Source organism: Phyllostomus hastatus, unplaced genomic scaffold (genome assembly GCF_019186645.2).
Source record: "Phyllostomus hastatus isolate PE091 unplaced genomic scaffold, TTU_PhHast_1.1 phas_scaffold_78, whole genome shotgun sequence".
Taxonomy (NCBI): Eukaryota; Metazoa; Chordata; class Mammalia; order Chiroptera; family Phyllostomidae; genus Phyllostomus; species Phyllostomus hastatus.
Genome location: NW_025334041.1, coordinates 84,073,934 through 84,093,046, shown reverse-complemented (window position 1 = coordinate 84,093,046; position 19,113 = coordinate 84,073,934). Strand labels below are relative to the sequence as shown.

The 19,113-nt window shown below is 43.8% G+C and overlaps 1 protein-coding gene across 1 annotated transcript in view; it reads right to left on the bottom strand.

Annotated features, from left to right (window-relative positions):
- ANTXR1 (ANTXR cell adhesion molecule 1) overlaps positions 1 to 19,113 on the bottom strand; it is a 233,728-nt gene that overhangs the window by 43,130 nt on the left and 171,485 nt on the right. Inside the window, exon 17 of the mRNA XM_045827714.1 lies at positions 8,923 to 9,003. Within this exon, the coding sequence (XP_045683670.1) occupies positions 8,923 to 9,003 (81 nt within the window). The remainder of the gene's footprint in view (positions 1 to 8,922; positions 9,004 to 19,113) is intronic.

Here is a 19,113-nt window from a genome sequence, read left to right as displayed (position 1 = left end):
AAGTCACAGGCAGGGATTTAACTTTAACTGGGACTTAGCTTGAGTCCTCTGATGCTAAGACAATTGTTCACTTTTTCCACGTCATGCTGCATGGAGATAGTGCTACTTTCATCTGTCTTACCATACTCTGCATTGCCATTTAAGTTCCAGCCTAATGATCTGTGCTTGGACCTTTGTAATAGCTGATTAACTATTTACCAACACATTAGATGCACTGTTTCTGACCTTTGGTAGGATGCTTTAATCTAGTTGTTCTGCAAGATATTTGTGGCCACATTTTATACATAAATTTAAAACAACTAAAATCTCTATTAATATCTACTCAGACCAGAGCTTTGTAAGACTTTTGAGAAACTTTGTGTTGCATTAAATTTCTTAACATGCTATATACTTTGGCACTATAACATTAGTCCTAGATGAAGATTAGCTCATAATGGTTGTAGAATTATGAACAAGTCCCAACCTTTCAGTCCAACCATCAAGGTGGTGAACTCTCATTCACATTCACCTTCCAGCCCTATGGGGCACTTCTGACTTCCTCCACTCCAGCCTGAGAGGCCTCTTCATTGCTCTGCAGGTTGGCCACAGGCACTCAGGGGCTGCATCCTGATTCAGAAGACCTGTTCCCTTGGCTCTTCTATGTTCTGTCTGCTCAACCAAGTCCCAACTTTCCTCCAAAGCCCAATTCAAGTCCTACCAGTACATGAGGAGGTCTCCTGTCAGCTCGGGCTGTCTTTCTTTTGTTGCTCTTTTTTCCTTCAGCTCTCTCTTGCTCTGCTCAGGGAGTTACCTTGACCGTCATCCATTCTGTCTCCTCAACCAGCAATCCAATTCTTTGATGTCAGGACCACACCTCAAGCTTGTTTGTCTTTTCTACAGAGCCCTTCCCAGCATGTCAGCAACCACTGCCTTGTAATGAATGTACTTAGTGAAAGGAGTGAAAATGTTCTGTGCTTGGATTTGCTCTGTGTACTTTCAACATTCAGTGTGGTCAGAACAGAGGAGTTTACTAGAGATGCAATGAAGCACATTCAGAAGAAAACAGAAGTCAGGAGTTTCAAACACAGGTTTCTCTGTGAAAAAAAAAATGATGATAACAACTAGGACCCAGAGGAATTTCCTATGGAACGTCAGCCAATTTCATGCATTCTGGATACACAAATGATCAAGTTTCACCAAGCCGTTAGAAATTTAATGTGCTGGTACTGAGGTCAGGTGGATGTGTTGTTTCACTGACGCAGTTCAAATGTGAATGTTCATTTCTTGACACAGACACACACATCTACTTTAAAATCGTTGATATTCATGCAGGAATGTCATGGGTAGGGAAGGTCATTATTTCCACTCTGCCACTGAGAAATAAACCTACAGCAATATATTCAAGGGACCTGATAGGGGGTTCTCTTGGAGGTAGAATTTTCAAGGGAATTGCTTGTAATATTGCATCCTGAATTACCCACACTTCTTGCATGAAACTGAGACACCTACCTAAAACTAAAGAAAATGCTGCCAGAGAGGAGCCATGGGATTCTGGAGGTGTGGCTGGTTTCTTTCTCATCCTCTCTCTTAGCAGCTGCCCCACATCTGCCCCACTCCAATATCCTCATCACAGAAGCTTTGAAATAGGTTCCTCAGCTTCCTGCCCTCCCTCCTTCACCCATATTGACAGCCCACCCACGTCACTGAGAAAGAGTGGCATTTCCTGCTCTCTAGGTCCTCTTAGCTCTTCTCAGGGCTCCTGCTCTACATCAATGAGCACTTCTCCCCCACCTCTTCCTCTCCTGGGCCTCTGTCATGAGCACTTAATTATGCTCAAGTCCCCATTTTCATAAACCAAAGAGCCTTTTTTCAATGCCATCACCTCCTATTTTCTGCTAAGCTTCTCTCCTGCCCCCATCACTCCCATGAACCTCAGTCACCAAGGTTACCATGACCTTCTAACTACTAGTCTAATTAGAGGACTGGTGTCAGTTTGCATCTAAATTTTCCATCACTGTTGACCTCACCCTCCTCCATGATGTATCATTCTCTCTCCATTTCTATGACTCCAGACTCTCCTATCGCATCTTCTCTTGCTCTGGCTGTTCCTCCTAGGTTTCCTTCGTGTTCCCCTTTTTCTTTTCCCACCCTGACTTAAAAGGTTTGTGTTTCTATAACTATGTGCAGTTAGTATGATGTTAGACCCTCTCTCCTTTTCCAGGTCATACATTGAACTCTAGAATCCAAAATGAAGTCCTCTTCAAATTGGTGTCCCTGGTGCCCAGTCCAGCGACAGGCTCTTAGTGAGAGCACAATGGATGTTTGGTGAAAGACTGAGGAAAGGCAGCCAGGGTGAAGGGGAGGTAAAAGCAGGGAATGCAGGGAATGTGACGGAGGGAGAGAAGAGAGAGAAATGCAGGGCACTTTTCCTGAATCTGCTTATGTGACAGGAGGCTCATCTGCTTTCGAAGGACCTAGTGAGGACACCCTCTCTCCCTGGAGGTAACTTGCCCCAGACCATTCTTACTGCTGCAACAGTAGGAAGACTTGGTACCCATGTGACTGGAAGTTCCCTTATTGGTAACAGCTGCACAACAGCAGCCCCGGGGCTAGAGCTGTGGGAGAGGATTTCACAACCTCTGTGCTTCAGATGAGTTTCAAACATTGTTTATGTACATTTATGTGTGTGTTTCCTGGGTCTCTTCTGATTTTAGGAGGCTCAGCCTTGCAAAACAGGCTCAGTGTGCCTCAGCATTTTGTTTGTGCTGATAGCGATGGAATGTACCCACCTCCCGATGCCAGATCTGGGAGAAATGAAGCAGCTGAAGCAGCTGAAAACAAAGAAGACAGCCAACCCTAGTGGCTTTCTCCCAGAGCTGGTGATGGCAGGTGGGGTTTGAATCGGGGTAAAAATGACTGGAGAGGGTTTGGACTGGTTGGTATGTTGACTGAATTACATCCAAAAAGACATATGAGGCAGAATTCTGTGTTCTTTTCCCCATCCTCTTTACCTAAGGAGTAGTAATAGTACAGCAGCCAGAAGCTATGTTAACCACCTTCTTGATAGGAAAGGGACTTGAAAGTACATGAAGGTTATAATCGTCCATTTCCCTTATGCCTATGAGACAGGCATAGGGTTTCTAAAGATTATGGGGAGTTGCCTTTGAATTGTTTCCAGAAGGAAAGGGAAGATGCTGCTCTGGACAAAACACAAGGAATTGGACCAGATCACTTATTCTCACCCTGGCAGCCCATTAGAATCACCTGGGAGATTTCAAAACCCCACTGCCAGACATCATCCCAGACAAATTAGATCAAACCTTGGGGGTGGGGCCCTGGCATCCATGTTTTAAAACTCCTCAGGTTGAAGACCACTGGATTCCATGAAATTCCATGGGGCGTGAAGTTCCCTTGTATCTCTGTGTTTGAAATCAGTAATCTAGGAACAGAACTCTCTGCAGTTGGGAAGGATTTCTTTGCAACTAATGGGAGCTTAATATTTACATTTCAACTAAGCTAGTTAACCCCCAATCATGTCAGTAAGTGTTCAATGGAGAAATATGGGAAACTGGTGGATCGGCGGTCAAACAGGTATAGAAATGTTGGCTTAGAACCCAAAGCTCTCAGGTCTAGAGGAACCTTGAAACCATCTAGTTTCGTTCATCTCTCTGGTTCTCAAAGTGGGGTCCCTAGAGCAGCAGCATCACATCACTGGGGAACGTGTTAGAGATGTTCATCCCCAGGCCCCACTCCAAAGCCACTGAATCAGAAACGCAGCAATCTGTGTTTTAATAAACCTCCTAGGCTATTCTGTGCTCAAGTTTGAGAACCACTGAACTGCTCTAGGAATCCTCTATGATGTCCTGGCCATGTGGTTTAACTGGTTTCGTCCCTGTTGGGTAACAAGGAGCTCAGTCATGTCTGGGGCAGTCCATTCTGTTGTCGAAACTCTTGTCCTTCAATTCTTTAAGATGAAGTCTGCTTCATTGTACCTTCTACCTGTGGCTCTAGTGCTGTCCTTTTGGATGACCCAGAGTAAATTCAAGTCACACTCCATACTTAAAAGACATTCAGATAATGCTCCAGGACTTCTAGTTTAATATAACAAATGGCTGATAGCTCCCAAAGGCACTTTCCCCAGATATACAATAAAGTACCTAGGAAGATACAGAATAGGTGCCAACTCACACTACCACTCAAAGCTAAGTCAGAGGGAGCAGAAACAGTGGAAGAAAATTTTTGTGAAAATTTATGTTCTCTTGGAGTAGGGAAGACAATGCTCAGTTTGACACCAAAGGCAGACATTACAAAGATTTATAGATTTGACTATGAAATTATAGATAACTTTAATATATTTCTTAAAAAGCTAAAAGGTAAATAACAGACTGGGAAAAACTCTGACTCTGTACATAACATTAGACTTTAAGCATCAAAAGGTAAGTGTACTTAGTGCACAGCACAACGTCTGACACATATGAGGCTCTTGAAACATGAATGCACAAAGATGGTGGAGCAAATGGACATACGAAATCAATTCTAAAATTGAAAAAGGGCCAAGGGCATGTATATAGAATTGATAAAAGAGGAAATAAACCCTTAAAAAATTGCTCCACCTCAATAAAATTAGGTGGTGCAATAAAAAGCACCTATCAAATAGCTAACTTTAATAATATTGGTGAACATCTGGGGAGACGGGCTTTTGTAGATGTGGACATATGGGCTACCCCACACACTGTTTCAGGGGGCAGTTTGGTGACATGTATCAGAGCTTCACAGTTTTGCGTGCTGTTGTGTTTTGGACACTTATTCTAAGGAAATGTACATGAATGTGCATACTATTTTGATAACGAGGATACGGATTTAAGATTCATTTATAACAGTAAACATTTAGAAATAAATGTTTAAAAGGAGTACACAGGCAGAAATATTTTGTCATAGACAATAGCATATGACACGGTCATTAAAATGATATTATACCAAGATATGTGGTGACGTGGAAAGATTATTCCTTCAATATGGTTAAGTGATTTTTAAAGAAGTTTACAAGATGGAACGCATAATGTGATGACTGAGACAGGACCAAATTAAAACGCACTGAGGGTGCCTTTAAAACTTTCTCAGATGAAAATTCTGAATCCCTTCCACATTTGTCCTTGAAAGGTGAACCAATCTTCTAAACTCAAAGAGTGTCCAGGTGTGCAGGAAGTCTTGGAGACCATCCTGGAAAATGCTCAGGGGACACAGGTTCTGATCTCCATACTTTGCTTGGTGTCTAAATGCTTGCTGCTGGGGCAGTGCCCCTGTACAGTGTGGGTCTGGACAGCAACTCTCCGTGGTTGCAGAGAACAACAAACGACATTGCTGAGGCGATGGTTTACTAGGTAGAGAAAAGGCATTTCCAGCAGGGAAACCAGAATACGAAAAGGCACAGAGACTTGAACGCTTCTGGCCTGCTCAGGGAATGGTGAGCAATTCCAGGCAGTCGGGGCAGTTGTGGAGTGATGAGAGAACCTGAGGTGAGCAGTGGATGAGATGGAAAGGGAGGCCTTTCTAAATCAAGCTGTGGATTCTGGGCTTTTTCCTCATCTTTGCAAATCTGAAGCCTTGGCAGGGCATATTGAGATTTATGTTTTAGAAAGAGCGCAGCAGAGGCTACACACTGGAAGTGTATATGTGGGAAGATGGTTTAAGCAAAGGATACCATATACTCAGTGAACTCTTTCAATTTTAGGATCAGATGTGTTGCCAGTTTGCTACTTAAGTGGCTTCTTCTGGCACCTTCTGGTTTACGCTGGCCCAGGACTTCCTGGTGGGCTCTAAGGAAAAATAGGACTGTGAGCCCACCCCAGGCAGAAAGGGAGAGATGAGTGGTGGCAGATAGTAAGCACTCAGGTCTCCTGCTGTCGTCCCATTTGTGTTCTCTCTGACCTAAGGCTTGGGCAGCTCTGAGGAGGTCGGCACCTCTCCCAGGGAAGGGTGTGGCTATGGGCTCGAGCCTCCCCTACCACCTGCCTTGCAGTGGGGCCTGCAGGTGCTCAGCCCTTTCAGCAGCCTCAAAAGCGCTGTTGATGAGACTGAGTCTGAATTTGTAGGGTTAACTGGGGGGAGGACACAGGAACTGGGAAGGAAGAATTGCCAGGTTTCTGTGAGGTCTATGTGCATTTGAAAGAATTTAGAATCAACTGAGAAAATAATTAGGTGATTTTTGTTTTTGTTTTTTGTTTGTTTTTTTTTTCCCAAAAAATCCAGAACCTATGACTCATGTTCATGAGGACATGCCTGGATGTAGTCATTTTGAGTTTATGGAAAATGTGGTCAGCCCCATAAATCAGTGCTGAGGAATTCTTAAGAGTCATCACCGTGTAAGTAGGTTTGTTGAAAATCTCTTACAGTAATGCAAAACAAAACAGAATAAGCATATAGACAAAGACACAATATAGTCTTCCCTTCCCTTGAATTCTCTTCTGAATTGCCACAAGGCAGCTTTGAATTCTTGTTCCTAACTGATCTGTGACCTTTCTTGTGTAACTCTGTGTGTGCAACAAGATTTTTGTGGCCATCGTCATGACTACATGGGCACAATTCTCTGCATCTATTTCTCCCATGTGTCGTAGAATTTTATAAAGAAAGCCCTTTTGAAAGGAGGCGACAACGATAATTTGTGACAGAACTGAATCAACTATGTCCTAAGTCTAAGACCTCCTGGACTTTGAACCTACTATTTTTTGTGATTGGAGAATGAAAATTCAAGGCGGTATTGTGTTTCTCAAAAGCATACAGAACATCTTCAGAAGTAGTAAATGAGAGATTCAATTTAGATGTTATTTATTAGAGGAAATTCTATGTTTTCATTTCATTGTTGCCGGATTTTTTCAATCAGCCTTTTGCCCCCAGTTCGTTCTTATATCTTACATATGATAATATTTCTTTCTACCCCTCCTCTTTCCAAACCCCTTCTACTTCTCAGGTTGACCTAGTTTGTGAATTTGTTTCAGCCAAACTGGTCAGTGGAGAATGAAATGTTAACAGATTTGGTGGAAATGTTTTTCAGTTGCTCTGAAATGGGCTTGTATACTGGACTAGAACATTCTATCACAAAAAAATAGTACTGCTGACCCTGACTGAGGTAGCTTACTGTTTTTTTTCTTCATTTGTTAGATGAATCCCATACATGCTAAAGAAAATTTAATTTTCCACAGAAACCAGATATACAACTTTTAAGGCCAAATACCACCCTGGGTATAAAGTTTATGGCATAGGCTCATTTCTCTTAACTGTAGAATTCGTACTTTAACATTTGCTATAGCAGCCCTGGCTGGTGTGGCTCAGTGGATTGAGTGCCAGCCTGCGAACTAAAGGGTCACTGGTTCGATTCCCAGTCAGGTCACATGCCTGGGTTGCAGGCCAGGTCCCCAGTGGGGGCCATGTGAAAGGGCAACCACACATTGATGTTTCTCTTCCTCTTTCTCCCTCCCTTCCCCTCTCTCTAAAAATAAATAAATAAAATCTTAAAAAATAAAATAAAATTTGCTATAGCAATGTCTTCTTGTTGGCTTTCATAGACAAAATCCAAATCCAAATGTCTAAAGGGCCATTGTGGCCCAGCATTTCTATGACCTGGTTTGTTACATGTCATACTGGCCTGCTGTCCCTGCCACAACCTGGATCATGAACAGTTAATTGGGCGGTAGCTTGCACAAACAATGACACTTTAGACCAAATCTCAGCGACAAACCTTCCATTGTCACCAGGTGTGAAGGAGAGGGGCCTGCCTAACAGGCTCTGCTTTCCTGTTTTATTAGCTGTGCCGTGTTGAAGAGTGGATGCGGCTAAGATACCGGCACATTCGATGCACGCTGGCTGCATTGTGGTTTGGATTTTTGCATCGTTCCTCTGCAGACTGTAGAAAAGCACAAAACAAATACCTGCCATGGACTGGGCATGACTATGTGTTCCGTGTTGGCCAAATGCTTTGTAACATTACCTTCTCCAACCAGTCACACTATGAAGTAGTTATTATCATCTGCTTTATAAAGATCAAGTTCAGAGAGGTTAATTGACTTGCCTAGAGTTAACTTCCAACCAGGAAGGAAATCAGATTCAAGTCCCACTCTGCCTGATTTGAAGAGAGTTCTAAATTAGACACCTTCATCCTGCTTTTGGGTGAATGTGCCTGATTCCTTGAGAAGCAGATGGAAGGTGAAGGTTGCTGATAGTTGAGGGAGAGGCTGGTTCCAAGCTTTGCTCTGTTAAATGTATGAAAGAGAGACTTGTTCTCACAGCAATGCTGTGACTTCAGCAGAACCAAGGCTATTTCCAGTGTTGATACTGAATGAATAGAACAAGTGATTCAGCTCCTCACTGTCCTCATTTACAAAATGAAGACAAGGGCAGATGGCTTCTCAGGTCTCTCCTGGCTCCTCCCTTTCCAAATCCTTGTTTTTGGAGGTGCTCCATGCTTGGCCCGGACAGTTTTCAGTCAAATCTTACCAGGGTAGAAGGTCCTTCTGTGATTTTGGACTATTTGGGCCCAATACCTGCTGGAAGATGGTGGGGGTTTTCTGTGGCCACTGTTTCCTTGCCCTGTCTTGTGGCTCTGGCATCCTGTTTGTCACCACTGCCCGGAGTGGCGGGGAGCAGCAGGCCTCTCTCATGGGGTGGCCCGAAGTAAGAACCAGCCTGTCTGTATTTACTCACCATACCTATACATTAAGTTCTGGTCCTAGGAAGCTAAACCCAATTTATTTCTGCCAGAATTCTTTTCATAAAAGCAAGTCAAAACTCAATGTTCTACATAACACAGGATTTTGAAAACTACTATCTTATTTGTCACTGCATGACATAACAGCTGGATTTGTTTACTTAGAGTTATTCTAGCTCCACAGAGACAGGGAGACAGAAAAAGACTGTGTGTGTGTGTGTGACACCATTACTGAATCCTACCGTGTCTCCTGGCTGTGGACGCATCACGGACACGCGATCATATCCTTTCCTTAGCAGGACCCACAAGGCATCGAGTTTTCCCTGAAAAAAAAATGCACCAAGATTACACATGGCCAGCACAGACCTGTAGGGATTTCCATGCTTCTTTGATTGTGTGACCAACACAGAGCCAGCCATGTGGTCGTGACTGGGTAAGTGATTCTCTCATCCCCAAATGCAGGAGAAAAGACACTGAACTGAGGACCCTGATGCTTCAGTGCAGCCCCAAGTTCACAAACACAGGGATGTTCATTTAGGCCACTGGCTTTTGTCCTTGCCACATTTCTGGGCATACCCTAACACAAGTGTATCCTTTGAACTTCCACTGTTTATCTTCAACTTTCATTAGTTGACCCCCTGCCCCCAACTTCATGCCCAGAGTTTGCAAATGAAAGCAATGGAGGCAGATCCAGCAAAATTACTAAACAGAAGTGTCTAGTGGGCAAGACCAATGGAAGGTCCCTGGGATGCAGATACCTGGCTGTTCCCTAGGCTCACTCTGTAGCTACGACTTGCTCAGGAACCCAAGAATTGAGGGACATATTGCCAAAAATCACAGATTATCCAATTCACAACTTCTCTGGAGTTGCAGGTACTGATTGTATCTGAGAAGAGTGCCTTCCCAGTAACTGACTGTATCTGAGAAGAGTATATGATGAAAGCTGTCTCATGCCTCTGGCCATTTTGGTGCCCTAGACCTACTGAATGAAGGCTGGTTCCTGCCATTGCAAATACTAAATGAAAAAAAAAAGACATTTATTCGGCTTTGTTCTTAGTATTACCCCTGGTTGGTGACTCCATCAACAGGCAGAAGTCCCCTTTACTTTGCCTTATTTTTTGTCATTGCTCTTGTGGTGGGCAGAAACATCCCCTCACCCCACCTTCAAAGGCGACATCCCATTTTCTGGGACCTGCGAGTATGTTACCTTCCACAGCAAAAACAACTTTGTAGATGTGATTAATTTAAGGATCTTGACATGAAGAGATTATTCTGGGTTACCCAAGTGGACTCGGTCTAACCACATGGGTCCTTAACAGAGGGAGGCAGGAGTGTCAGAGGCAGAGAAGGGGATGTGCCCACAGGAGCAAAGTCAAAGTGGTTCAAGTGACAAGGACTCAAGCGACTGTTGCAGGCTTTGGAGATGGGAGGGGCTATAGCCAGTGAGTGTGGCTGCCTCTAGAATACTGAAAAAGCAAGGAAGTAATTTTTCTTCTAAAGCCTCCAAAAAACAACAAAACAAAAACCAAATGCAGCCCTGACCTCACCTTGATTTTAGCTCAACGTGACCCATGTTAGGTTTCTGACCTCCAGAACTGTAAGATAGTACATTTGTGTTGTTTAAGTCAGTAGGTTTATGGTAATCTGTTGCAGCAGCAATAGGAAATGAGCACAGCCCTTATCATTCCCTGACATAGTCTATGTTTATTTGCTTACTATCTTTGCCAACCGGAATGCCAGCCCTGGGAAAGCAGAGGTGTCACTGGCTCTGCCCAGCCCTTAAGTCAACATCTAATGCTCAGTAAAGATCTGTTGGACGAATGAATGGATTCAGTGCTACTAAGTGCTGGGTTAGGTGCTTTTACAGGTGTCTTCTCATTTCATTCTCCCAGCAGTCCCAAAGGTTTATGGAGAGGAAATGGAGGGTCAGAGAGATCGACTAACTTGTCCAAGGCACACAGCTTGTTCATTGGAGAGGTGTGATTAGACCCCATGGCCATCTAATTTTAAAGCTTATATACTTTCCAGACAGAAGAATTGCAGATTCTTCCTCATGCAATTCTTTTGTCTGGAGCACTTGAATTTAGATATTTTAAAACAGAGTTTTTAAACCGTAGATTGCAACTCTTTAAGCACTCGTGAAACAACTTTGTGTGTTAGCAACACAATTTTTAAGAAATAAAATAAGATAGAAAAGAGAAGATTAGAGTTAATTGCACATGGTGAGGATAAGTGTTGATCCTGTGAAAGATATGCTTCAGTTAAATGTATGCAGGTATGTGTACGATGAGTATACGTTTGTGCACACATGGACACACACAGGCATATACTGGGCCAAGATGTATTTCCCACTGGGGTCTCAGGCAGGCGTCCTGGAGAACACTGGTCTGGAAAAGTCTTTGCAGGATAGGACTGGCAAGGCTGGGGGTGTCTAGAGAGTTCAAGTTCCTCAACACAAAGCTTTCACAGTGGTAATATTAATTTACGAATACCGTCTGGAGCCCTGGCTGGTATGGCTCAGTGGATTGCACGGGGGCCTTCAAATCAAGGGTAACCAGTTTGATTCCCAGTCTAGGGCACATGCCTGGGTTGCAAGCCAGGTTCCCAGTAGGGGGTGTACGTGAGGCAACCACACATTGATGTTTCTCTCCCTCTCTCTAAAAAGAAATAAATAAAATCTTAAACATAAAAAGAATATCATCTTGAAGACTTAGTGTTCTGAAATTATTTTCTAGTGGGTTATATTCTGAGACAAAAAAATATGCTCTTGAACATTTATCAACTATTGCTCAAGGTCTTGGGGTTAAATTTTGCCTTGCTAAGTGTAGTGTTTCTCATCTTTTTTGGCAAAGTATTTATGAAAGCCTCTAAAAATATTTTGAAATGACTTTAGAGTGCTGTGTTCAGCATGGTTTTCTGCATTTAACCCGTTTCAATCACCAGTTACATGTTTTCCTTTAAGGTTCTTTGGGATAAGCATTTATATTTCAGTGTATAACCAGGTGGATTTCCTGAAAGAATACCTCTCTTTCCTTTTCTTTCCCTTTTTTGGGGGGGACTAACAGTATTTGGTTTTGTAAATCAGCCCACCCACAGTATTCTGAGTGCTAGTCACTCCTTGACAAGTAAGGAGCAATGAGATGCCGCTGTGGAAACACATTAATTAACTCAGCAGAAATTTAAAGCCACATGCAGGGCAAAAGAGCAGAAGCCACCTGGATATATAATGCCAGGAAAATGGGTTGTAAATTATGCGTTTCTTTGTGTCAAAAGATCATAGTGTAATATTTAATCATGAAATGACTGAATACAGACTGCCTGAGTTTGTGTTTTGGCTCTGCCTGTCCCTGACTCTACAGCTTCAGACAAGTTGTTTCAACACCCTAACGCTTACTGTTCCCATCTTTAAATTGAAGATAATGATGCTGTCTGTCCTATAGACTTGGTATAAGGCTCACGATTAGATATTGAAGTTAGGAGCTCGTCTCATAGAAAGTATTCATTAAATGTTATCTATGACCCTGGTGAAGTCATTAAGATGATCTGTTGTGAGCCTCTGTAGACAGATGAAAAAGAATGTAATGCAGAGTATAAGAGCCCAACGATTTGAACTTCATTAGCATGTAGCTCCCCATCCTCTCTTCTGTGCCCTTCCAACCTTATTTCCTCTTATCCCTCAAGCCACACGTCTTCTTTTTCAGCATGGCATGATCTGGCTTCTCTGGCAGTGTTCAGTGGCTCCAACACTCCATTGGAGGCCACCCTTGGTATCCTGAGTGCCAGTGCCTCAGCCACCTGTGTGCCTCATTTTACTTGATTCTTCTGAGAAATCTGATGTGCTGGGCCTCTCTCTTCTGCACACCATTCTTCGGCTTTTGTGCCCTCGGCCTCTGCCTGCTCCTCCCCTCTGCCTACAGTTGCCACAGTGGTGTTGCCCTGGGCCCTCTTCTAGTCTCATCCCCCAGGCTGAGAGCTCACTCTCGGCACCCTCATCTAGTCTCATGGGTCGAACTTCCCTTTTCTGCTGATGCCTCACAAATTCTATCTTCAGCTTAGTCTACTTTTAAACTCTGGATCTGGGTATCCAATGACCTGCTAAATCTCAGCTGTGATGTAGATGTATCACAGCTATTGAAAACCAAACATCACAAGTTGAGCACTCATTCTTACCTTGGCACTTATTCTAAACAGTTTCCTGTAGGTTCCTTGTCCTCTCTCCTACTTGATTAATACCAGATTTCATAGCTAGTCTAAGTGAATGAATTGCAGTTAATAAAATAAAGCAAGAAACATCTTAGCATCAGTGTCAATTTGGGCAAGTTACTGAACCTCTCTGTGCCTTGGTCTCTCCATTTGTAAATGGGAGTAGCAGTAGTTTCTATTTTTGAGGCTTGCTATGAGAAATAAAGGAGCAAATGCATGGAAAGCCCTGGATCTGCTCCTGACTTTTGCATGCTTTATCCAGGCGGGTGCTTCATCCAGGTGAATCACTGTTGCTGGATTCTCCTGGCCAAGGTGAGACTAGCTGGTTCTAGTTACAGCCTCAGTGTTCTGAGGTCTGACTGTCTCACAAATGAACCTGAAGCCTCCACTCCGTGGCATAGAAAACAGTCTGGGTAGTCTACACATTCTATATCTCTTTCTATGCTTACACCAGGGAGCTTTTTATGCAGGAGCCCGTGAGCTTTAGAATAAGTATGTTTATAATTCTCTGAAGTCAAAGGGAAATGCATATCAAAGGCTCTTGGAGAGTAGATTATTGGGATGTAGGCAGAAGCCTGTCATTTTAAGACAGTAGCTAATGTGCTTATAAACAGCATCCCTTTGGGGCCAGAAGAGCCTCATGGGGTTCTTCCAACCCCTACTTAGCTCAGAATTGAGCATCCACCATGCACAGGAAGATGTCTGCATGGGATGCATTTCAAGATCCTGGTCCTCACTCTCCAGGAGAAATGCCCACCTGCTTCTGGAGCAAAAAGATTTCCCTAACCACCTGTTGACACTGACTGGATTAGCTGACATTTAAAAATTGCTTTTTTTTCCTTTGAAGTTGATATATTTTGACTATAAAATGAGAAATTTACTAGTTCTAGACTCCCAATGCACCTCAGCCTCAGCCAATAACCAATAACTTCTATTCCACAAAGCCAGACAAACTGGAAGTCCTATATGAACTCTAGCTTTTGTTTCTTCCTAAATAATAAGATTGTTCCAGGAAGGTTTATGCCACCATCATTCAAAGCACTATGGTACACAGTGTTTGTGGCTGGGTTTTTCTTTCCTATTTATTTATTTATTTATTTATTTTGGCAAGCAGCTGCTGTGTCTTCTCTTCTGGTTTGTCTGCCTTAATTAGGCAGAAGTTAGTCAGAGAATGATAATTTTGAGGGTAGTTCAACTTACAGGGCTGTTATACACTAACACTGGAATTTTTACACCTTGAAACAGATGGAAAATATTGTGCTCTATGCTTCCCTTCAGATGAAATAATTTAATGCATAAAGTTGCAAACTCCTCCTACACACACATGCGTGCACACACTCACATGGTGATTTTTGTTTGTTCTTTTTTCTTGGTCTTTGTGTCTGTCATCAACAGTATATCTGACAACATTTAAAGCTTCGGTTGTATGTACTGAGCCACATCCAATACAGTTGCATGACTGAAAGCTGCTTGATTACAAGGTCAAGGAGGGTTAAGCCAAGGACAACAGGTGGGCCTAACAGAAAATGAACAGAAGGCCGCCCGCTCCGGGCCCTGCAACAAGCCAAGGATGGTCTGGCTCCTGCAGAGGATAGCCAGTCTGCCTGGCCCGCCAGGGTCTGGCTTTTGTCTTTCAGCTGTCATTTCTGTCATTTCCAGTCATGTGGAAGGGCTACTGGAAAAGGAGAAAAATTGTTTCTCTGAAGGCTGCAAGCCTTCCAGCGAACCTGAAAACAGTCCTGGTTTTAATCTATCTGGTGGCCATATATCTGGGCATTACTTAACTTGTCTAAAATGGTCAGTCCCAATTTAATGAGAAACATGGGGTGCTGTCAATCCAGGGGGTAAAAACCAAGCAAAGAAAAATTCAGGGCGAACAGTCATGAGCCTGGAATGAAGAAATGGTGAAGTGTGGTCAGTGCCTTAAATTAGACTGGGGGACAGTGAAGCGAAGCCCACTGTGGACTCTTTCTCTTGATGAGTTCCCACTGGGTTTGCTTAGCCAATGTGCTCATCTGCTGCTCAAATCTATTTCATGAAATGCATGAAAAAAGTGAGTTAAATGTAATACGTTAAAAGCTGTATTTGATTCTGACCACTTTCACTGGGGAACTAGGAGTCTTCCCTGAAAGTTTTGCACTGGGAGGGCTGTTCTCCCTGTTTACAGCAGGGGCAGTGAGTAGACTGGGTTGTCTCCGGGAGCTGCCTGCCCCCATTTGCTCTCTGTTTCTTTGTCTTCTTGGCTCTGTGCCTTGGAAGCCTGACCTCCTCAGACGGCGTCATCTGGTTTCTCTTTGGTTTGGCCAATAGGCGACACAGGAAGGAGATGAGAGGGCAAGATTTGGGGTATTTATTCCTTCTACTCCCTCTTTGACTCCTTGCCTCCAACTGCAGCTGCATTCTTAAAAGGCAGGGTTCTGCAAACATTTTCTGTGAAGGGCCAGAGAGTAAATATTTTAGTCTCTGAAGGTCAATAGGCAAACGCAGGATGTTATGTTATGTAGGTACTTACACAGCCATTTAAAAATGTGAAAACTGGTCCTCTTCCGGCAAGATGGAGGAATAGGTGGACGCACCGTACCTCCTCGCACAACCAAGATTAGAACAACAATAATTTACAACAATAATTCACAGATAGAATAACACCTAGAACCGATAGGGGATTTATCTGAATGGAAGTCGGACAGCCAAGAAGTTGAAGTAGACCCGTTCATCCATACTGGTAGGAGAAGATGAGCCAGCTGGGCGGGAGTGGGGCTGGCACGGGTCGGCGTCGCGCGGTGGTCGGGGAAAGTTTGGCTCGAAATCGGCACGACAGCCATCCAGGGTGCAAGAATGCAGCGGTGATCCCTGAGTATGCAAGTTGCGGCGGGCGGACCCAGTGGGGCAGTGATTGTGGACCAGGGCAGAACTCGCGGCCCAGGATCCCAAAGAAGGGTCTGGGCCCAGGAGAACGGAACTGCCGCCATTGTTCCCTCCCGTCCCCGCTCCCGCCCCCGCCCCCCACATATAACGTCACAATCTAGTGACTGGGGTGCCCAGCCCCGGTGAACACCTAAGGCTCCGCCCCCCACTGTAACAAGAGTGACCAGACCGGGAAAAAAAAAGGAGAGACAGGGACAGACATGTTTCCAACAGAGCAGATCAGTCCCCAGAACTCACCCTTTTGAGCGACCAAGAAATAGCCAGTCTATCAGATGCACAGTTCAAAACACTGGTGATCAGAAAGCTCACGGCATTGGTTGATTTTGGGTGCAATTTAGATGAAAGGATGCAGGTTACCATAAAAGAGATACAGGAAGATATGCGGAGGAGAGCCAATAGTGAAAGGAAGGAATCTGAGTCTCAAAACAATACAGTGGACCAGAAGGAAGATAGAATCAACCAAGCAGGAAAGCATGATGAAATAAGAATTCAAAAAATTGAGGAAAAGCTTAAGAGCATCCAGGACACCTTTAAACGTTCCAATATCCGAATTATAGGGGTACCAGAATCGGAAGGGGAAAAGCAACAAATTGAGCACGTATTTGAACAAATAATAAAAGAGAACTTCCCCAATCTGGCAAAGGGAACAGTCTTCCAAGAAATCCAAGAAGCTCAGAGAGCCCCAAAGAAGTTGGACCCAAGAAGAAACACACCAAGGCACATCATAATTACATTAGCCAAGGTAAAAACGAAGGAGAGAATCCTAGAAGCAGCAAGAGATAAGGGGACAGTAACCTACAAAGGAGTTCCCATCAGACTGTCAGCTGATTTCTCCAAAGAGACCTTACAGGCAAGAAGGGGCTGGAAAGAAATATTCCAAGTCATGAAAGACAAGGACCTACATCCTAGATTGCTCTATCCAGCAAAGCTCTCATTTAGAATGGAAGGGCAGATAAAGTGCTTTTCAGATAAGGTCAAATTCAAGGAGTTCATCATCACCAAGCCCTTTATTTTATGAAATGCTAAAGGGACTTATCTAAGAAAAGAAGATAAAGAAAAGACATGTATAGTAAAAGGACAGCAAACTCACAAATATTAACAACCACACCTAAAGCAAAACCAAAAGAAACTAAGTAAACAATTAGAACAGGAACAGAACCACAGAAATGGAGGGCACATGGAGGGTTAGCAGCAGGGGGGGGGGTGGGAGGAGGAGAGGGGGGAAAAGGTATAGAGAATAAGTAGCATAGAATGTAGGTTGAAAATAGATAGGGGGAGGGCAAGAATAGTACGGGAGATGTAGAAGCTAAAGAACTCATAAGTATGACACATGGACATGAACTAAAGGGGGGAAATGTGGGTGGGAGGGGGGTACAGGGTGGAGGGGAGAGAAGGGGGGAAATGGGACAACTGTAATAGCATAATCAATAAAATATATTAAAAAATAAATAAATAAAAAATAAAGTGGTAGAATGGGAATTTGAACCAAAAAATAAATAAATAAAAAAAAATAAAAATGTGAAAACCGTTCTTAGCTTGTGGACCACACAAAAACAGGTGGCAGGCCAGATTTAGACTGCTGACTCCCTCTCCAGGGCCACAGTTCCCATTGGATGGCTTCATCTCTAAGGCATTGGCTCCAGTGACACCATCTGTCTTCCTTGCCCTCAGGCCTAGGGGTGTAGCAGCTCTCACTGTTGCATGCTTATCCCCAGGTGTCTTACCTTTGCTGTGGGTTTCCTTAGCCCTGCCCACACCTACGTTAGTTTTTTTCACACCCATGCTAATTCAACCCTTTGAGCGTGGCTTCTGTTTCCTGCCAGGATCATGGTAAATCCAGTGAGATGGTTCAGAAAGGGAAGCAGAGTTTATGGTACTACCTGAGGCTACATGCTTTGTCCAAGGCCTAGTGACATCCATAGGCACTGTGGCTAGAATGAGGCTCACCTCTGAGCATGCATCGTGCTGACACTGAATTTCTGGTAGCAAGTCTGCCCTTCTTCTGGATAAACAATGTACATTTTGTCTTTTGAATTCCTTTTTGTGTTTTTATTTTCAAGCCTTCTGGTTCCGGCCCTCCCCTTACCCCACTTGGCCCAGATACACATAAGATGACCTCTCTTTTTCTGCTTTACTTGTAGGGGTGGCAAGAAGAATGTTACTATCCTTGGACTGGGGGTACCAAAGCGACATGTGTGGGTCATGGGAGACAGTCTAATCAGTGTGATGCTCAGGGAACGGTTTCATAATTACATCCTATGCTTTAGCTCTTTAACAATAGATGGTAGAGTCTCTACTCTGTGCCAGGTACAGTGCTGTTTATTAGCAGTTCAGAGAGGAGTTAAGCATAATTGGTGCCTTCCAGGGGGTCAAATATGATGGAAAGAAGATTCACAAACATGGGCAATTGTACATTTCCTACTTAGCAGTGTGAGCTGAGCAAGCATTGGCATGAGCTGCTCCACCAGCAGGAGGGGCATTTCTCATGTCCTAACTCCTAACAAGGGAGTCCTGCTGAGGTGCTTAGTGAGTCCACCGACATCACAGGACTTTCCTACCTGGCTGTTTGGGTGATTCCTTGAGACTGAGATTCTCAGCCACTTGGCATTAATTCCACAGTTGTCTTTGTGGAAAATGGACTGTGAAATCTAATGTGGGTCTCCTTGCTGAGACTTCTGACAAATGAACGAGGTTTGATTGTGCACTGTTTGCCAGATACCATATTTCCTGCTCTCAAGAAACCTCCAGTGGAAGGCTGGCTGGGACCTTCTGTGACAATTTCTTAACTGAGTTTGTTAAAACCCAGATTACTGGGATCCATCCCCAATGTTGTTGATTCAGTAGATCTGGGTTGGGACCTGAGACTGTGCATTTTTAACACTTCCAGGAGGGATGCTGATGCTGCTGGTCCAGGGGCCAGTGAGAACCAGTGATTTAACACAATGACAATGAAGGAGGCTCAAGAGCAGGGGCTAAGGAGGGAGTGGCAAATGGGGCAACAGAAGGGCATTGCTTGGGGAGTTTAGATGGGACATTTTAAAAGGAGGCATAGGGGAGGGAAAAGGAGTTTCACTTAATGAAAATAAGTGAGCAAGTTGTGATGGGCGGTGTACCTGTGAAAGCTTTTCAGGGGACTCTAAGTCATTAGGTTTGAGACATTAGGCCTGGGAATCTGTAGTTTTAAAGCTCTCCCAGGTGCTTCTGATACTCACCTAGCTTTGCGACCTCTGCATACTCAGGTTCCCAACAAACAGTAAATTAGTACCAATTTGTAAATTGGTACTGATCCAAGTGGGTGCTGGGAA